The following is a 19922-nucleotide window of genomic DNA, read 5'->3' as shown; positions in this document are numbered from 1 at the left end:
TACCTACCTATTACAATAATAATATTGTAATACTGTGCTTATAGCCTCCAGCCAGAGTACCACGATAAGGAACTTCGTTCCAAACCCAAAGTCAATGAGTTACACCAAAGAGCACGTAATGCTAAAATAAATAGATTCAGCGGTATGAGACGGCATGTTTGATTAACCAAAGATATAAATTACTATTACAATTATTGTCTTGTTATTTGTGTTCACGTGTTTGTCGGTGGTGTGTGATAATGGAGAAAATAGATAATGTTCAGACACAGGTTAGTAATTTTGCGTACTTTTTACTTTATAATACATTCATAAGCTCAGTTAAATAGGAAAAAATAAATGCAACACTGTTGTGTTACAGTTTTTGTCAATAATAATACAAAAATATACAGTCACACAGTGATTTATTAATCTTCTTCCTTTGCAGGCGTTAAACAGTTAGTAAACAATTAAAAAAAAAAACGATTTAGTAGGGACTTAAAAATGTTAAAAGAAATTTAGTGTAGACGTTTTTATTTTTTTCTGTCGGGACTGGTTGGTAATAAACATTTGATAAATATTTTAGTGAAGATTTAGCGATTACAATTCCTAATTAATTCCCTGTAAGTAATCAATACTCAATACAATATTTAGTAGGAAGGTACCTAATTTAAGGTGATGAATTAATTTTTCTAACATTTACGGCCCTTTTCAAACCTTCGTAATTTTTATATTATTAAAGTTGTCGTGATGAAAATTCTTGACAAGAAAGTTTAATAGTAACACAATACGTCTACCGTTTTAGAAACATGATTCCATGATATTTTCTCGATAGAAAAAAAATACAAAGTTACCATTGTTATTTTTTTTTAATCTCTGGCATCTTCAAAATAACAAACGTAAAGTTACGACTTTTTGGATATTAACTATAAAATATACAACCTATACGTCTACCGTGTTAGAATTTTGAAATATGCGATGGTTTTGAAATAAACAAGAAATACTTGAAATTAGCGCGCGACCAGCCAATATAGCGAGAGCCGCCCTGTACCTTCCTACCCCGATCGCTGCACGAGTCATTCCCGCTACGGCCGTCACACGGGGAACTTGTGTCGCTCGCGCAATTGTAAAAAAGGGTGACAACACGATAAGACAAAATGAGACAAATGGGGACAATAAAGAAAATAAGAAGAAGAAACATAAAGGTTGGAGGAAAAAGAATGCTTACAATTGGAGCAAATTAATGAAGTAAGTTGGTTTTATTTTAAATTTGATGATAATTGTATTATAGACGATGTTTGATATGTACCCCTGTTTTAAGTACATAACGAATGTGTAAGATATTTTCATTTATAGCATAAATAATCTGTTCAGAAATCCGGAATCCAGAAGGAAAATAAACCCACTGATTGTTCACAATGTGAATCCATTCCTTCGTAAGTACCTTTATTCAGTCAAAAATGTATGTTATCAAAGCTCTACTGGTTTTATCGCATGATTCCATTTTTAGCAAAAAGCAACAAAGTGCAAAGAAATAAAAAATCATGGTGAACTTAGTGGAAGTATGGCGGACATAATATGGAACAGGAGCTCATTGGAGTAGTATTATATTTAAAAAAAATACGAAATAATTTCAAGAATTACATTTCTTAGAAGGTGGTAGATAAGTATGTTGTATAAAGAATTTGATGTTGATATTTATTTCATTTATACTTACTACACCTGTGCGGGAAATTGCTTAGTAATAAAACAGGTTTATATTCATATTTACATAGTAATGTGAGTTTTCATTTCGAAAAATTTTGTGTAAGTATATTAAATTGAGTTCCTGGTTGATCTGGAAACACAATTGGGCCCGGAAGATGGCGCTGCAGTCACTCCTCCCAATGACATGAACCGATTTGGATGAATATTTGTGTGCACATTTCATTTTTGTGGGATGATTGGTTGATTCGCTTTCACATTAGCTAATATTATGTATTTTTGTTGTTAGAAAGTAAATTTAATTTAATGTTTATAATACATTATTATTGGTATAAATAAGCCAGTGTTCGTCTTACATTGCTGTACCTGCCTACCTACCCTACCAGGGCCTAACTTTGTTCTGGCTATTTTATTTTGATTATTTGTAATGAATAATTACAATTATAATAGAGTGCAAAAAATAAATACATGCGTCAATATATTTTGTGTTTTTTTTTAACAATTTTTTTATTTAAAAAAATATCATTCCGACCGCGGCTTTGCCCGCGTGGAATTAGATTATATCGTGAATCCTGTCTTATCCCACAGAAGTGTTCAGTTCGGATAAAAAGTATCCTATGTGTAAATCCAGGCAATTAGCTATATTTTATCAAAATTGGTAATGTAGTCTTGACGTGATTAAGTAACAACTAACAAAAAAATATACAAATTAACATCCAAAGTTTCGCATCAGTTTTACTGTATTAATGATATCTTCCACTCTTGACTTTGACTGAGAAGAATTAGGGTTTATAACTTCTTTCAGAAATATTACCTTTCATTTCTGGGCATGACGTAATATCTACGTCAGCATCAAATTCTATCTAAATCCATTCAGTAGTCCGCGTTATTGAGTACCATTTCATTTTTTCAGAGTAACAATATTTTTTGTTATTTTAAAGATTATTTATAACCTGTATTATTTTGTAATAAAGTAAACATTACGAAATAATAATAATTATTAATAATGTCTAAGTAGTTGTTAAAAAGAAGATTATTTGTTTATAAGCAAGAAAATAAAACCAATAAATCAACAATTAAATATATGTATAAGAATATTATAACTGTAAGACGACTCCATACATGTTTGTCCCGAGTCGGCCAGCGGCAGCGCGTCGAGTTTGCAAGAATGACTTCGCGCACACCCGCGTTCGCGATAGCGAGCTATTAGACTCCGCCCGCCAAGCAGTAGATTTTTTTTTGTGTATCGTCTTAACACTTTGTTACACACATGTTTACATACATCTTATAAAATATTTATAAATTATTTACGCGTAATTTGTAATAGGTATACATTTAAGCTTTTTTTTAAAAGTATATAATAAAAAGATAATACATATATTAAAGACTGGTAAAAGGAAAAAAAAAATAGGAGGAATATAAAAACGAAATAAAGGTCAATGCTGTCGTCTTCAGACTTCAAAGGAACTCAGTAAATAGATGAATAATTCACCAACATAGGATAGATAGAGGTAGAAATAAAATGCACGTTTGTCTGTGTGTAATAATCTGCAATATATTATGACATTACTAATACTATACATATGGTTAGTTATACTATATTATGGAGGCAATAAAATACAATTTGGGAAAGTTTCAAATATTAATTCGTATTATTACAATTGAAAATTATCTGACACATGCAATGGGAAGATTTTATTAAAATTTTTGCAACTTTGTTATCGATGCTCCATTTCTGTTAATCGTAGCATGATGTTACGTAGCCTTCCTCGATACAAAGAGTGCTGAGTGTCCAGCTAAAATGATTTATATACTTACCAGAAATTCTTGTGATAAGCTTGTTCTAACAATCTCTTGAACTTAATAACATGAGTTCTATATTATGGTTCTATGCTTCAATATAGCACACAGTCTTTGACTACAGGATATTAACAGAAACATAACTACATATAAGATTATCTAGTCTAGGTGCGTGTTTCAATAATAAAAATCGTTGTTTCAGGTTAAGGATCGTTTTCCAAGGATCGTATTTTTCATAATTCTCACCGAATTCTGTGAACGCTTCTCATTTTCTGGCATGAAAGGTATGGAAATAAGTTGAATATTTTTTCAGTTAGAACAACATAATTTCATGAATTGCTTTTCAAGGCAGATGTTTATTGGTAATGAATAAAGGAAGATTTGAATAGATAAATGTAGTGTATAATTGAGTGGGATATCATCGTCGTTCTTATTTTCAGCAACTTAACACTAAATTATGAATAAGTAAATAGAACGAGTTTGGTTCAACCTATGTGTTGACTAGTGACAACATCTGCAACCAACTTTACAATATCAAGAAACCATCTTTATAAAACTAATATGTACGAGAAATAATACTGTATTTCCAGCATTCCTTACCTTATACTTACGAAGTAAGTTGGGTTATACTGATGAAGGGGCAACGGAGACTTACCACGTGTTCACTACATTTGTGTACGTGTTCCCAATTATCGGCGGTATCCTTGCTGATAACTGGCTCGGAAAGTTCAGGTAAACTTGCTTGAGTTGTTATTAGAAATATTTGACGGTCCAAAGACTACGCTGCTGGTCTTAAATTCTTGGAAGTTTTGACCACAAATATAGCAATATTTCTAGTTTACACGACCCAATTTCATTGGGATCCTTTCGATTGATTTACGACTATTATAGTTACATGTGTGACATTTTATGCCATTCCGTATAATATATCTAGACACTACAATATACATTTTAATGTGTAATAATTTTCTTTATACGCTTCATTTTCCAGGATAATAAAGATTGCTATTTTTTAGGACTATTCTATATTTGATGTTTATATACGCAGCTGGCAATATATTAGTGGCTGTGACTGCGATTCCAGTGCTCAATTTACCTGCAAAGTAAGGGCTTTTGAATTCTAGAACCCACTTAAATAATAACTTTGGAAATGTAGAGTCAGCCAGGATATGGCAAAATTAATGATTTAACTGAGTCACTATAGTGTCTGAAACTTTTTTCAGATATAGTTTTGTCTTCAAGAAAGTTTCTAAGGCTATTTTTGTATTGCTGTGTCTTATGTCAGTAGCTAGTGTTCTTTTTTCTCGTCACTTTGTTCTAACTATTCATTATTATTAACTCTATTCAGCTTCATTCTTCTTCCTTGAGCAATTATTTTATTTCCTGAAAATATTATGTGTATTTAATGCCAACAATACAATTGACTATTATTTTCAGTACATACACTCTCCTGGGCCTGTTTATGATAACCCTCGGTACGGGGGGTATAAAGCCATGCACTACTGCGTTTGGTGGTGAACAATTGCAATCACCTGAACACCAGAAGTATCTAGCTATCTACTTCAGTATCTTATACTTTGTGTTGTGTGTGGGCAGTGTGATAGCGAAGATAGTGTCGCCAATATTGAGGTCGGAGGTGCAATGTTTTGGGGACAAAGACTGCTATTCGCTCGCGTTTGGCGCTCCTGGGTTAGTCGTTCTACTGTCTATGGGTAAGTAAAGGTATTACATATACGTATAATATTGTTAAATTATCTAAGTAATTGAATGGTTGAATTGATATAAGCAATACTTATTTCGTTATTTGTTATTTCGTTATTGGCAAAGCACAGATATATCAAGAATATTCATCAAATGATAAAAATCGCCTATAGTTGGTTGGGATAAAAGATTTATAGTGAAAATTTATTGAATTCGATATGAATACGTTTACATTACATTCCAGTAGTTAATTTATTGTCCAATTTTCATACGATACGCTGGTTATTGCAAAAGTGACATTTCATAAATACTTCGCTAAGAACTATTTAATCAAATGGTACCTACTTTTTTGTATACGTATACAATAGATACATTTCTTAGCCAAGTTTTCAAGCATTTAACTCAACCACCAACGTCTATGGTATATCTATATGAATATAGTAAATTCTGAAACTCATTATTACACCTAGATATGAACTGACATATCACTATTAATAGAGTCTTCTCTTTTGTATTCACAAGTGCCTTGATCATTGATATTAGTTCCGTATATCTTTACAAAGGTCGTTTATTTTCAGTTATTTATTATTCCAATGTTACAATGAAAGTTTATTGAAATTACAAATAACATTATCATCGTTCAAACTTCAAATATTGCGTAAATTTAGAAATACCTACTGAAGATTTATTACAGCACAGATAAAGATCTATTATTATATCATGTTTGAGCATTAAATATTGATATTTACTCAATTAATGTATAAAAAATTATCATGACGTCATACCATTCGAAAATTTTCCTAGAATTTAATGGAATTTAACCAATTTTACTGACGAGAAACTTCTTAATACATAATATGCATTTAAAATATTCAACATAATTCTAAAAACAAGGTAACTTAGCCTAAATAATGTTTTTGTTTTAGTTATTTTTGTGAGTGCACAGAGCAGATACGTAATAAACAAACCCAACGGGACTGTCCTGTTTGATTTTGTAAAGTGCATTTTTGTGAGTATATTTAATAATTATAGTTTTAGTCTCATAATAACTATGAAATAATTTTAGTAAAATCGACTCTGAATTATTAATCTATACTAATATTATAAAGCTGAAGAGTTTGTTTGAACGCGCTAATCTCAGGAACTAGTGGTCCGATTTGCAAAATTCTTTCAGTGTTAGATAGCCCATTTACCGAGGAAGGCTATAGGCTATAAACCATCACGCTGAAACCAACAGGAGTAGAGCACTGCGGGTAAGACCGCAGGGCACAGCTAGTAATAAATACAATTTTAATATTGATATTAATTTTATAATCGTAAGATTTTACTAAATTGACATATTTCATCAGGTAGGTTTAAAGGCCACACTTATAAAAGGAAAGATGAATAAAAATGATCATTGGTTGGACACCGTGCAACACAAGTATGACAAGTCATTCATAAGAGATGTGAAGAAAACGTTATCTTTACTTAAGCTGTTTACTGTAATACCGATGTTTTGGGCTCTATTAGATCAGATGGTAAGAATTTAATCCTTTTCAATCTCTTATTTATTCTTCCGATCATAAGTCTCAGCCATTAGATTGTTAAAATACAGAAAAAGAAAACGTTTTCAATCGAAAAGCCTTCTTTTTAATCGGAACGTTCTTCGTGTGCATTGAAAAATCCCTTTTGCGTTAACATATCATTTGTGAGTAAGAGTTTTGATAGGTTCCGTAGGTTCAATAAATTATTATAAAAACCAACTTGGGTAGTCTCAGAATCAGTTAGTTATCATAAAAATACATGTTAATACTTTAAGCTAGGTAGGTAGGTACTTCTATTATTTCTAAATTTTTATTTAAATTACATATTCTTTCATTCGTTCAGGTAGAAAATAATAAAAGAAAATAAGAATCCCGGACATTACATTTCCTTAATTTTGTTTAATTGATAAGCTGAAATATTTACCTACGTTGAACAATTTTACAATTGCAAAAGATAACATACTTGAAAATAGTAAAGTTTAATTACCTTTTCAATGTAGGGTTCCAGATGGACATTACAAGCAACAAAGATGAACGGATCCCTGGGATTCATTACGGTTAAGCCAGATCAGTTGCAAGTGATTGCACCCGTTTGCATTTTAATTCTCATCCCTTTGTCACAAAAGGTTAGTCCGATTTCACTTCTATAATTGCGCAGTTAGCATTTCTTTTTCTATATGAAACAACGTTCCAAAATTATTTGAATCTTTTTTTTTTAATTCTATTGTCGATGATTTTGGTTGTCTATGGTAACATTTGTGGCATGCTTTTATTTCGTAAGGAGTCATTTTATTAAAAGAAATAAAATAAATCTAGCTTTTGTTATTATTTATTCAACATCAATATTATAATAATATAATAAAGAAATATGTCTGTTTTTAGTACGTGTATCCAAATTTAGAAAAGCGTAATATTTTGAAGAATCCATTACACAGGCTCACAGTGGGGGGGATATTGGCTGGGTTTGCGTTTATTGCTTCGGCCTTCGTCGAAATATATATAAAGGTAAGAAATTCTTATTAAAAGAAGCAAAAATATCGAATATTAATTAATTAATTAAAGTATTTATTAAACTAATTATAAAATAATCATTGGACCTTTAGATATTAACGATATAATTTACGATAAAATATTGAGATTTTTGGGAATTAATTAAATAATCACTACCTTAACCTTATTAATTAAATTATAGGTATTTTATATTATATTTATTAATTTTTTTAATACCTAAGGTAGTTTACATCTAAAAATACTCTCAATTTTCAGACAACATATCCAGAGTTGCCGCAAGCGGGATATTCACAAATTCGTATTTTCAATGGCAACCCTTGTTCTGTTTCAATTTATAACGACGAACAAAACATAATATACACGATTCCCTCTCTTTCGCTCTACAAAAATAAGCACATACCTGCGAGAGGGACAGAGAATCTGACGTTAACTTTAGGCGGGAATTGTATAGAGCCGCGAAACGAAACATTTTGGCTAGAGGAAAATAATGCTGTTTCGTTTTATTTAACGGGTGATAAAGTGACGAGGTTTATGGATAATGTTGATAAGAGCAAATCGGGACTTCCTGTTGTTAGGTGAGATGACTTTCGTATTATGTCGTTGTTTATTTTGTGGAATGTATGTAACAATAACGACTTATAAAAATGAAAAATATAGCAATGTTTTGATAAATGTATGGTTAAAGCATGTTTAAAGTATGACTGGTACATAACACACTAAAACCATAACAATTTGCTATGTCATTTTTTTCCGAATAAAAACCTACGTACTAAAGGTAGTCTGCGTAAAGCTGAAAAATAGACCAACTGAACCTTTAGACGGATTCTTTAATAATTTCCAGAATTTTCGGTGCCGTATTAATAAATTGGATCGTGTATCTAAATCTGTGGAGCTTAGCGTTTGAAACTGTGGTTTGAAATTTAAAACACTACGTTCTGAAATTATTTCGAGTAAATCCCAGTTTTTCTAGGAATTGGAACATTCCACGTGCTCGAGCCATTAATACGGGTTCGATAATTATTTGTTCATTCTTGCCGGAGACGGTCAAATTTAACTTTTCCTGAATTAAGTTTTATAATTAATGTTTGTAACTGATTAAATTATACAAAAGCTTGGGTTTGACTTTGTAGTGATTAAAAATTCAAGAGTTATTGGCAAATTAACTTTGTAGGAAGGGCATTTTATGTGTATTAATCAATACCCTTTTCTGCTTTACAATTAAACCTTTTGCTTGTCCAAATAAATACTTAAATAACTCATAATTAAACTTTATATTAAAAATAAATGACGTCATTCGCAATATATCACGAATTTTTTGCACTGAAAAGTTAAAATACAATTTAGGGATCATTCGTATAATATGCACGTCGTATGTTTTTATATCGTATACATATATTTAATCCACATTGGGGTGAATTGAGGAAAATTTGTGTATAGAAAATGGTTAAGACGTTTCGTAATGCTGTTTACATCGCTAATGTGGTTTTAAGCTTTTCAGAAGTAGGTATCCCTTATCCTTTTAGATTCCTTATTCGTATTATTATTTAATGGTAGATGTTTGATTACTTATCTGCAAACAAAATAACAAAATTTTATCTTGTGTCTATGAACCGTAATAATTAATTCAAGTACATATAAATAAATAAAATCCAACAATTTCATTCATAACTACGATATAAATGAATTTTTGTTCAAATGTATTAATTTATAAATTTTAATATCGATGAACAGGTTTTAGTCCAAATTTATTTCGGAATAATTCCTCCCAATAATTAACCCGGTTCAAAGTTTCCCAATAAGTATATTTTCTTTATTCCTTCCTTCTTCCTCTCCCTTAATGTTTTTGACTTGTAATTTCCGTGTACTTTATGTTTATGTACCTATAGAGAGTGGTAACTTTTTTAATAAGAATACAAACGTGAATATAAACTTGTAGCTACATTATTTAACTTTTCCTATAAAATTCCATCTTGAATTCGAAATTACTTAATGTAATCATTACATATTTTGTACACATCATAAAAATATTTTAATAATAGAAAAGAAACACTGTTTTTGTCATTGAGTTACATGTACTACGTACTAGAGAGGACATCGCTACTACACTTTTTTAACACGAGTTAGAGTCAATCGTCTCAAACTCAATTTTAATTTGTTACATTGATTGGTTTTAATTGATAAGTTTATTCATATTTTTTTAATAAGATTAACAATATTTATTTGTTACATTGATTGGTTTAAATTTATAAGAAATAAGAGGCAGAATATCTATAAAGTCCCCCGCCCGCCCCGCGCCGTCGCGCTTGTCGCACAGATTTTGTTCGTGGTGCCCTCTCTAGTAATAATATCTCAATGGTTTTCGTTGGTATTTTGAATATTTACTCATACACAGTGTATTTATTATTTAAGCGAACACAAACCCTTTTTTAAATATGCCAGTTCTTTTCCAATTGACTCTGTATTTCTTCCCTTAAGAAAAATCTACATATTCCAGGTTCTTCGTCTCAAAACAGGTAAATGCGTCAACCATATCGCTTTTCAATGAAAGGAGGAACGAAGTAGAGTGTCTTATTCATAGTGGTATATCAAAGCGAACTGAGGTTTTTGCGTCGGAGTACTCTTTGAGAGTGAATTCCATCTCGAAGGACCTGAGTATGCTGAGCGGTGGTGTTTATGCGATCATGGTTGGAGATCATTATGTGAGTGAAGGAATATATGGTTAATTAAGGGTGTTAGGTTGAATGTCTCGTGTTTTTTGCTTGATGTGTTTTTGTACTTTGCAAGGAAGGTGGATTATGCAGGGAATTTTGTGTTCTTTGATGATTTTATTGCATAATATTTTGTGCTTTGTAAATTGTAACGAGGCGGGTTAAAAAACTTTGTGTTGTGTAGTTTGGTGTTTTTGCTTGTAGCTGAATCGTTTTGTGTGCTTTGCAAGTTGTTTTTGGTGGTTTTCATTTGGAAGAGCAGAACTTCTTGGTGATACACTCATTTCGATTATTCTTAGGAATGACTGTACTGAAAATGAACTTTAAGATGAATTCTATTGAAACGAAGATTTATTGAGTTCAGAGCAATAAGTGTTAAAATGTTTTATGTTATGAATAGGATTTAAAATTTGATCATTATTTTCAGGAGACTTCCATAAATATCATAACTGAACCGAATTCAATCACTATGGCCTGGCTGTTGCCTCAGTTTATTATAATTTCAATAGCAGAGGTAAGTTAATTACGCACAAAAAACAAAAAAAAAAATAAGTATTAAAAAAGACAACATTATAAAAATGGACTTCATTTGTACTGAAAAATAGCGTCCTACGAAATTAGCTTTTTTGATAAAAGACTACGCTGTTTCAGAATGCATTACAGGAACGTGACTGCGGTCACAAATTATTTAAACTAAGCTTAATTTTGCGTTCATTAACTGGCATTAAATGTCAACACTGCCTTTCTTCCTTATGCTATAAATAACCCAATAATCGTCTCAAATTTAAAAAATTAACTTGACCTTTTCAAAAGTTTCTGTGTTGTCTGAATCTTGTTAAAAGTTTTTAAATCGAATCGCTTTATAACTTTTAACAAGCTGAGATATCAGGTAATTATTTGAAACTTGTTAATGTTACCTTAGTAGAGTTAAGATGTATTTCAAAGATATTTGGGGGGATGTGTTCGAAAGATATACATGTAACCTTTCGCGTATTGATTATGTTCATGACTTTTGCTTCTATAAAATATGTGTAAATTAATAGAAATAGAAAATAACTTTTTAGAGTCACTCACACCTATACACCACTAGTTTTTAATCAGTACAAAAACTTTAAGGACATATTAGCGAATACATTATTATCATATGTATGATGTAAGAATTACATAATATCGATAAATAGCAAAGATATAACCATTTGTTTATTTAAGAAAGTCTCACTAAAATCATAGACACATTGCAGAGTTCATTGACTTATTCGTTGATAGTATTACCTAACCTTGGACAATAAAATGAAACAAGACATGTAGGTAGTTACTAACTTTATTTAGTTTAATTCCTAAATTCAAATCTCCCCTTCATAGGTACTTCATCCAGGCTTAGGACCGGCATAATTACTTTTTACAATAAATTAAATTGTTATTAAAAATTAAATTAAAAATTAAATTGTACAAAAAAAAATTTGTTTTGTAATTACAAAAGAAACAATATCAAAATAAAATAAGCTATTCTGTATTGAAAGAAAAAACGATTTTGGCGTATTTAAGAAGTTAGAATCAGCTGTTTTTACAATACCTAATTTGTAATGAAAGAAAAAACGATTTTGGCGTATTTAAGAAGTTAGAATCAGCTGTTTTTACAATACCTAATTTGTAATGAAAGAAAAAACGATTTTGGCGTATTTAAGAAGTTAGAATCAGCTGTTTTTACAATACCTAATTTGTAATGAAAGAAAAAACAATTTTGGCGTATTTAAGAAGTTAGAATCAGCTGTTTTTACAATACCTAATTTGTAATGAAAGAAAAAACGATTTTGGCGTATTTAAGAAGTTAGAATCAGCTGGTATTTACAATAATCTTAACTAACCTTACAAGTATTTCAATTGTCCTTCAAAATTTCCACCACCATTGTCAATACACAGACGTGAACGTTTTATTAAATTGTTTTTTAACGAGAGAAGTACCTACGTTTTTTTGTCTTTTCACTTCATCCAATATGCGCTGTTTTAATTGTTCGACACTAACCGGCTCACTTTTGTTCACTTAATTTCACTCCACAAAAAGAGGTCCAAGGGTGTGAGATCAGGTGAGCGAGGAGCCCAAGCTGCAGGCCCGCCTCGACCGATCCACTGACTTCCAAACTCCGCTGTGAGAAATTCATGAACCGCAGCGTTATTCGACATTCGTACTACGTCGAGGATCCTCTTCAAAATACGCTAGTACATTACACGAAAACATTTTGTGACAACGCCTGCTGGTAAGCATTTACCACGGTTCGTACATTTGGCGATCGAGCGTTCGGGACTCGGGTACTTCTTATCTGTACATACGTACTGCTGCACTCGCATTTTATCCACTCAAAAAGAACGCACGAAGCATAAGTACATAATCCCGTGATGTGAATTGATATGACATCGTACCGGGAAGAACGTAAACAAACGCGACGAAAAAAAACAAGTTTTCACTTCCGCTAACAATTTGGCACTGTTTGTCGCGTTGGGGCGGGGGGCCGTTGGGGTGCGACGCGGGCGCAGGCCGCAGAGGGAAAGGGGGTGGCGGGGTGAGGAATGGGCGAATGGCGAGCTTGGACGCGAGTTTGCCGGGATTTATCAATGGATCTGTGCGGCGGACCTACTCGAAATCGTACGCTAGAAAATTACAACACAATACCTAGTGTGGGTCATTGATTAAATTATAGGTTTAACAATTTTTACATATTTATGTGGACAATTTTGGGACATTTCTGTTTGTTAGTGTTTTTAATTATTTCTTACACAAGTATGATTGGTTAAGGATACTTAACACCCTGTAAAATTTTTTGTACTGATTAAAAACTAGTGGTGTAGATGTATTATAATGGTAGGACTATACAATCCGATGATTTATCGGATAATTACCTAGCTTTTCACACCAAACTTAGCCTATTAATATCTTCCCTAAAGTAGGCTAAACTCATATTACTGCGAACATTATATTCTACCGTTGCAGTCGAGTCAATGAGTAGTTATTCCAAGGAACTTGGATCGTTTGCATTGACAATTCAGTGTTGCCAGAGCCAAATTGCTTCAGTAACTATTATCTTATCTGTGGCGTAAAGCTTTTGTTTCCCTGTGTAGATTTTGAGTAGATCGCGTTTTGGCGCGCAAAACGTGTTACATGTTTTTTTCGTTTTAAATATTAATATTCTTTTGCGGTTATTATGTTTTCCTGTTATCATATAATTATGATTCCATATTATGTTACTTGCGGAAAGAATGAAGAATTTTCCCCTTTTTTCCGACGTTCGTGATGGGTATTTTAATGATACATTTTGACATATGATACTTTTTTATTCTGATGTATTTTTTACTTCAATGTTGGATTTCTATTTAGAGGGTTATTGTTTCTTGAGCGTATTTGGTAAGGTAAATTAAAAAAAAACAGCCTAAATAGTTAATTTTAGCTATATCTAAATTGTGTAGTAAAATACATGAAAATAATAATTAGAGCAGGCTCCAAGGAGATGTTCGTTTGCAAAAATCGCGGACCTAAATCTGACTTCTGATATATATTGTATAGATCCCAGACATCCTATAGACAGATGTTGCCAACCAGTTTTGTGGTCCCCCTGCCCGCACCCCGGTAATTAAATATGGCATACAAAGAAAAAAATAAAAATTTCCAAAACATGCCGTGTGGGGTATCAAATGAAAGAGCTTATTGAGTAGATCACGAATATATAGCATACTATATACATTTCTTACACTTTCTCTAAGATTTTTTAGAAAATTTACGAAAATGGTCCATTTTTGAGTTAACTTTAAACCACTATAGATTGAAAACTCATGAATATATTTTTTAAATTATTATTTTAAATAATTAACAACAGTCCATTGTTTATGATTCAATAGTTCGTAATATTATATAAGTGAGCTATGTGGTGGATTTGATGAAAATAACTATATACTATATGAACTTGAAAATATACTCGCCATCTTTGAATGCTCCCCCCACTCCCCCATGCAACTATTTCACTGTACGAAATATTGAATCGTAAACAATGGACTATTGTTAATTATTTAAAATAATAATTTAAAAAATATATTCATGAGTTGTCAATCTATAGTGGTTTAAAGTTAACTCAAAAATGGACCATTTTCGTAAATTTTCTAAAAAATCTTAGAGAAAGTGTAAGAAATGTATATAGTATGCTATATATTCGTGATCTACTCAATAAGCTCTTTCATTTGATACCCCACACGGCATGTTTTGGAAATTATTATTTTTTTCTTTGTATGCCATATTTAATTACCGGGGTGCGGGCAGGGGGACCACAAAACTGGTTGGCAACATCTGTCTATAGAATGTCTGGGATCTATACAATATATATCAGAAGTCAGATTTAGGTCCGCGATTTTTGCAAACGAAACTCCACTGAGAGTCCGGTCTAAATACAAGGTGAGGGATGGCTATAAAATTTTTACGGGTAATTGTAAAAACTAAATAGAAGATAAAATAAAGATTTCTTGTGCGTTAAAGTTAGACGAATTTATGGGCAAGGAAGATGAAAATAGGTAACTTTATTTGGCGCGTCTGAATATATGTACTAGCTACATAGCCTGTTCGCTCCGAACTCTAATTAGGTTTCAAATTTAGGTTATGAGTTTTGGTCTATGCCCCTTTATTTGAACTAGTCGGTTTTAGGCTTATTAGAGATACGGAATTGGATGTGTGAAGTGAAAATAATACATTTAAATCTAAAATTAACTTAAGTTAGTTTTTTAAAGATCTTACTAATGAATGTTTAAACGTACATAATATAATTAGGATTTGATTGGGTTGTATTATTAGATACAGTTGTTCTAGACAAAGTTTAGGAATACGATTTGTTAACGTTTAGACAACGGGTGGGAAGCCGCGGGCCGAAATCTTGTTACAGTATATAATATTATTGTATACTAGCTGTGCTCCGCGGTTTTACCCACAGTGCTCCGGTTCTGTTGGGCTTAGCGAGATGATATATAGCCTATAGCCTTCCTCGATAAATGGGCTATCTAATACCGAAAGAATTTTTCAAATCGGACAAATAGTTCCCGAGATTAGTGCGTTCAAACAAACAAACTCTTCAGCTTTATAATATTAGTTTAGATAAGAATATAGTAAGGATTAAAAGATGTATAATATTGTACATCTTTTAATCCTTACTATAGTAATATTGTTTTTCACACAATCTGTTGGTTGCCTGGAAGAGATTACTTGTTAGTAATAAGGCCGCCCTCTGTGTTGTTTGTTCTAGTTTAAGTCCTATTGTACCCACTTTTGTTATGTTGACAGCACAATAAAGTGTTTAAAATAAAAATAAATAAATAACAATTACAGGTACTTTTCGCAATAACCGGGAATGCATTCTCGTTTAAAGAATCTCCGGACAGCATGAAAGCAGTTATGACGGCGTTTTTCCTGCTCACTGAGGCGTTCGGAAACGTCATTATAATAGTTATAACAAGGGTTTTTGTTAACTATACACAGGTAATTATGATTTTGTTTATACTAGTATATCATTGATATAATATAATTATATTTTGTCTATATTGTAGGTGTGTATGTCTTTTGTGTAGATATCATGAAAAATAGTTTTGTAATCGAAAATACTACGAAATATTTGCTAGGCGGTTGGATAATATTTAATCAAAAAGAATGTAGATAAATTATATTAAAATCGTTTAAAGAGTAGGTACTTAATATTAATCGAAATGGAACAAGTTAATTAAGGTAATTTAATTATATGTTTTTTAATAAAATAGATATTGAACAGGTCGAATAAACTAATTTGGAAAACTGATAAGCAGTTCCACTTATTCATCAACTAGCGGTCCGCCCCGGCTTCGCCCGTGGTACATATTTCGCAAAAAAAGGTAGCCTATGTTCTTTCTCAGGGTCTAAAGATTGTCTGTGCCAAATTTCATCAAAATCGGTTGAGAGGTTTAAGCGGGAAAGCGTAACAGACAGACAGACAGAGTTACTTTCGCATTTATAATATTAGTAGGGATATTGAAAGTTACTTAATAATAAAAAGCTTATGTTTTTAAAAGAATATAAAAGTGTTTTTCGTCAAAGTCCATAAAAATATAATAAATAACCGAGTAAAGAGCTCTTTTACATTTATTTGATTTGACAACAAAGTCGTACCTTTTCCATTAAAGATAAAGTTTTGTGAAAATATTTTGTGTATTTCCAACGTAAAAATATAATGTAATGATATCTCGCTTGTTTATTTATTTAGAACATAAAGCACTCGCTGGCGAAAGCTCCACAAATTATATTATTTCAGCTTTAAAATTTAACATAGCTAAAAGGAGGGAAATTTCTGTGCTTTCGTTTCAATGTTTTTCAATTGGATAAAGGAGTTTTTGGTTATGTTTGGGCATAAATAAATACGTGAGCGTAGGCGAAAACATTGTTTTACTTAAATGTAACAACTGACTATATTCAATGATACGATTATCTAGGTGGGTACAGGAATATTTTTTACGAATGATATTTTGAAGTCTAGGAAAAATTTTTGTAAGAATAAAATAAAAAGGTAAAATACTACCTTAATGCAGAATGCCAAAAAAAAAAATTAGAAAATTCCTGACATAGTTTTAATGAAATATACTTCCGTAATCACGTTCGCTGTAGCTGTTAAAAATGACAGGTTTAATAATAATATGATTTTAAAATGCCCAAAACAGCCTTTATCCACATTATAGCTACAAGATAACCATTAATTGAGATTGTAATTAGATTTTCGTAATAAAGCTCTAGTCTAACATATATATATCTAGGCATTAACCTAATGTCCATTAGACATGTATAGGAATCTAGTATTGTACCTAGACTCACACGTGGACACGTGTACGAAGGCCACATAGCAAATACATAGAACAAAGGAATGATTTCACCTCGAAGCACAATATGGCCGATATGCGGGAAATGTCATTTTGACAGTTCACAATAGAAGGGTGAAGTGTAACGGAACGCTTTTGATGGTTTAAAGAAAATAATGAAACGCTTTTTTACCCGACTACGGCAAAGCAAAAGGAGGGTTATGATTTTGACAGGCTATGTATGTATGTATGTATGTATGTATGTATGTATATATGTATGTATGTATGTATGTATGTTCATCTGTTCCCTCGTAACTTCTAAACTACTTATCAGAATTCGACAAATGACATATCATTAGAAGCGTCTTAATTGTCCGCTGGTTATAGGCTATATGGGGTTTCACAAAATCTAATGTGGCGCCCTCTAGCGGACAAAACATACAGCGTAAAAAAATAAAGTTAAGATAAATATGCCGTGTTTGGTATCATTTGAAAGCTTTTTACTTGCACATTTTGAATATATATATATATATATATATATATATATTACTAGCATTTGCTTGTGACTTTACCTGTATTCATGGGCTGATTGCATATAATTCACATCTTTTCGTTGAATAGCTTCTTTATTAGTTCATCAATTTAACTTTTGTTTTATACTTTTTCAGCGTCGTTTTTTGTCGTAGTTGGGTTTTAGTTGTTTTACTTTTTATCTTGTTTAAATAGATGTATAGAGTCGGATTTTATTGCGAATTAAGTACAATATCTATTTATTGTGGGTATGTTTATTGCCATTTATTTAAAGTGTAACTTATTTATAAAAAAATATAGGTAGGCATCAAAATTTCATAGTGCAAACTGTACTTAAAACTGTACTTAAAAAACTGTACTTATTAATTATATATTTTAGGATGTATTTGTCTTATCGTTTTAATGAGAATGTAATATAGTAGTTAAAGATACATGCAATATCGAAAAGATAACATATAAAATTAGGTTTTCTAACGAAAAGGTATCTCTAATGCTAAAGTAGTTATATAATATTATGTATCATGATGACAATTTAAATGATATACGGGGATCTTGAATGCGGTCAGCACTGAGCACATTTAATCGTATCACTCCCTTGTTCAATGTACGTCTGTGGTTGCGACAATTAGTCACTAATTGACGGGAGTTTGGTAAAGCCGAATCTAGGCTCTTAGTAAACAAACTAAATGGCATTTGTATATAGGCTATAATCGAAGTAATTTAGTCAAATGTATATTATATAGCTACTATGTATATGTAAAACTCATAATGATGTTTCTATTAGGTACTTCAATTTAATTTTAGGTCAGTATAATTTTTTTTTATGTAGGAAACAAATTTAATCAATTAAAGATGTATTTAGATAATTATTTTGGGCACAAATACGTGTTATACGTTAAGTGTTTCAAATTAATATCAAAGTTTTAGTTACTTTTATAATAATCTTATTTTCTATTTTAACAGGAAACGCAGTCTTTCATATATTCAGGACTGATGTTTACATCAATAGCAGTATTGTACTACATGTCACGAAGTTATAAGATTAAAGAAGATAAATCGGAAAAGAGTCGGAATAATAGTGAAGTTTTGTACCAAAAAGTAAAACTAGTGGAAGATGTATTATAATATAATTAAAATTATAGAACTGTGATATTGTATAGAAATAAGTTGGCTATAGATAGGCTTAATGCAAAATAGGTAAATAAAGAAATGTATTTCAAGAAAGGAAAATAAACAAATTTATTTATTAACAGGTTTTTTATTTATAAACAAAATTCTCACGAAAACAAAATAATATTTTTCTGGTTGTTTTCCATTGTAATAAATTATAGGTTGTGTGTGAGTTTTTAGTTTCAGTGCTTTAATGAAATCTGTCATTTAAAATTTCCTATTTTTATTCATTTTAAAATCTGTAATAATCATTTGGCCAATGCTCGCTCCCTATCAAAGTAAAAATCTGCAAAACATGCGACTCAGCATCGTCTAGAAGGAAATATCTTACGTACGAAAATCTTTTACAACCGGAAGACGGTTTTTATTGTGGTTTTTATATGACGCATAATATATCCTCATTGATTTCCATAAGTGTCGGTCCTGACCCAAATGTTTAAACGCACTTAAGTTCACACCCTATCGGTTATATCCTACTAATATTGATATGGATTTTGAGGATGGATGTTTGATACTGTAAAACTGTTTGTACAAAAACTACTGGACGGATTTGATTGAAACTTTCCCTAGTACCTACTTGATTTAACCCTCGGCTTCGTCTGCAGGTGAGACTGCGTTATAAAATTATTTTCAACAAACTAATTATTATTTCCGCTTCCAAATGGTAGGAAGTGGACAATTGAAATGGGAAAACCTACCTTTAAAAAAAAATTCGTAAAAATCAGTTCCACAGTTCCACCCTCCATCCCACCCCGACATCGATATGATTTTGTCCTTGTATGTGGTAATTGCGTCGAGTTTATTTGATCTATTTTTGTAATTACACACTCGTATAGTATGGTGATGGAAAATTTTCTTGCTTATTTTAGTTTTGAACGTTTTATTTTTAGAACCGACATTTTATATTTACCGATGTTTTTATTGTGCTTCTAAAGTTTGGATGATATTA

General features: G+C 31.4%; 1 protein-coding gene and 1 long non-coding RNA gene across 2 annotated transcripts; both read left to right on the top strand.

The window, feature by feature from the left end:
* The first annotated feature begins 211 nt into the window (after positions 1-211).
* On the top strand, positions 212-19023 carry LOC149904203 (peptide transporter family 1-like). Its single transcript, XM_090108076.1, has 14 exons — positions 212-269; positions 3683-3764; positions 4071-4212; positions 4497-4583; positions 4918-5192; positions 6108-6190; positions 6531-6701; positions 7208-7333; positions 7590-7712; positions 7974-8293; positions 10213-10417; positions 10854-10940; positions 15783-15932; positions 18767-19023. The coding sequence occupies exons 1-14, from the start codon at positions 240-242 to the stop codon at positions 18926-18928; spliced, it is 2043 nt and encodes a 680-aa protein (XP_089964202.1). The 5' UTR covers positions 212-239; the 3' UTR covers positions 18929-19023.
* LOC149904204 (uncharacterized) lies at positions 847-1671 on the top strand. Its single transcript, XR_016457353.1, has 3 exons — positions 847-1224; positions 1333-1412; positions 1487-1671. It is a non-coding gene; the product is annotated as an uncharacterized LOC149904204 (long non-coding RNA).
* Positions 19024-19922: the final 899 nt, after the last annotated feature.

This window comes from Colias eurytheme, chromosome 12, assembly GCF_061535395.1.
Source record: "Colias eurytheme isolate Ceu_HAF_F1 chromosome 12, ilColEury1 Martin Lab GWU primary, whole genome shotgun sequence".
Lineage (NCBI taxonomy): Eukaryota > Metazoa > Arthropoda > Insecta > Lepidoptera > Pieridae > Colias > Colias eurytheme.
Note: the sequence above shows the minus strand (reverse complement) of the source record. Positions and strands in the feature narration are given on the sequence as shown.

Bases quoted from the DNA above. Each gene is read 5' to 3' on its own strand.
- LOC149904203 (XM_090108076.1), top strand. From the start codon at position 240: ATGGAGAAAATAGATAATGTTCAGACACAG. The intron at 5,193-6,107 runs GTAAGTAAAGGT...TTTTTGTTTTAG, and splicing joins AGTCGTTCTACTGTCTATGG to TTATTTTTGTGAGTGCACAG. The intron at 10,418-10,853 runs GTGAGTGAAGGA...CATTATTTTCAG, and splicing joins TCATGGTTGGAGATCATTAT to GAGACTTCCATAAATATCAT.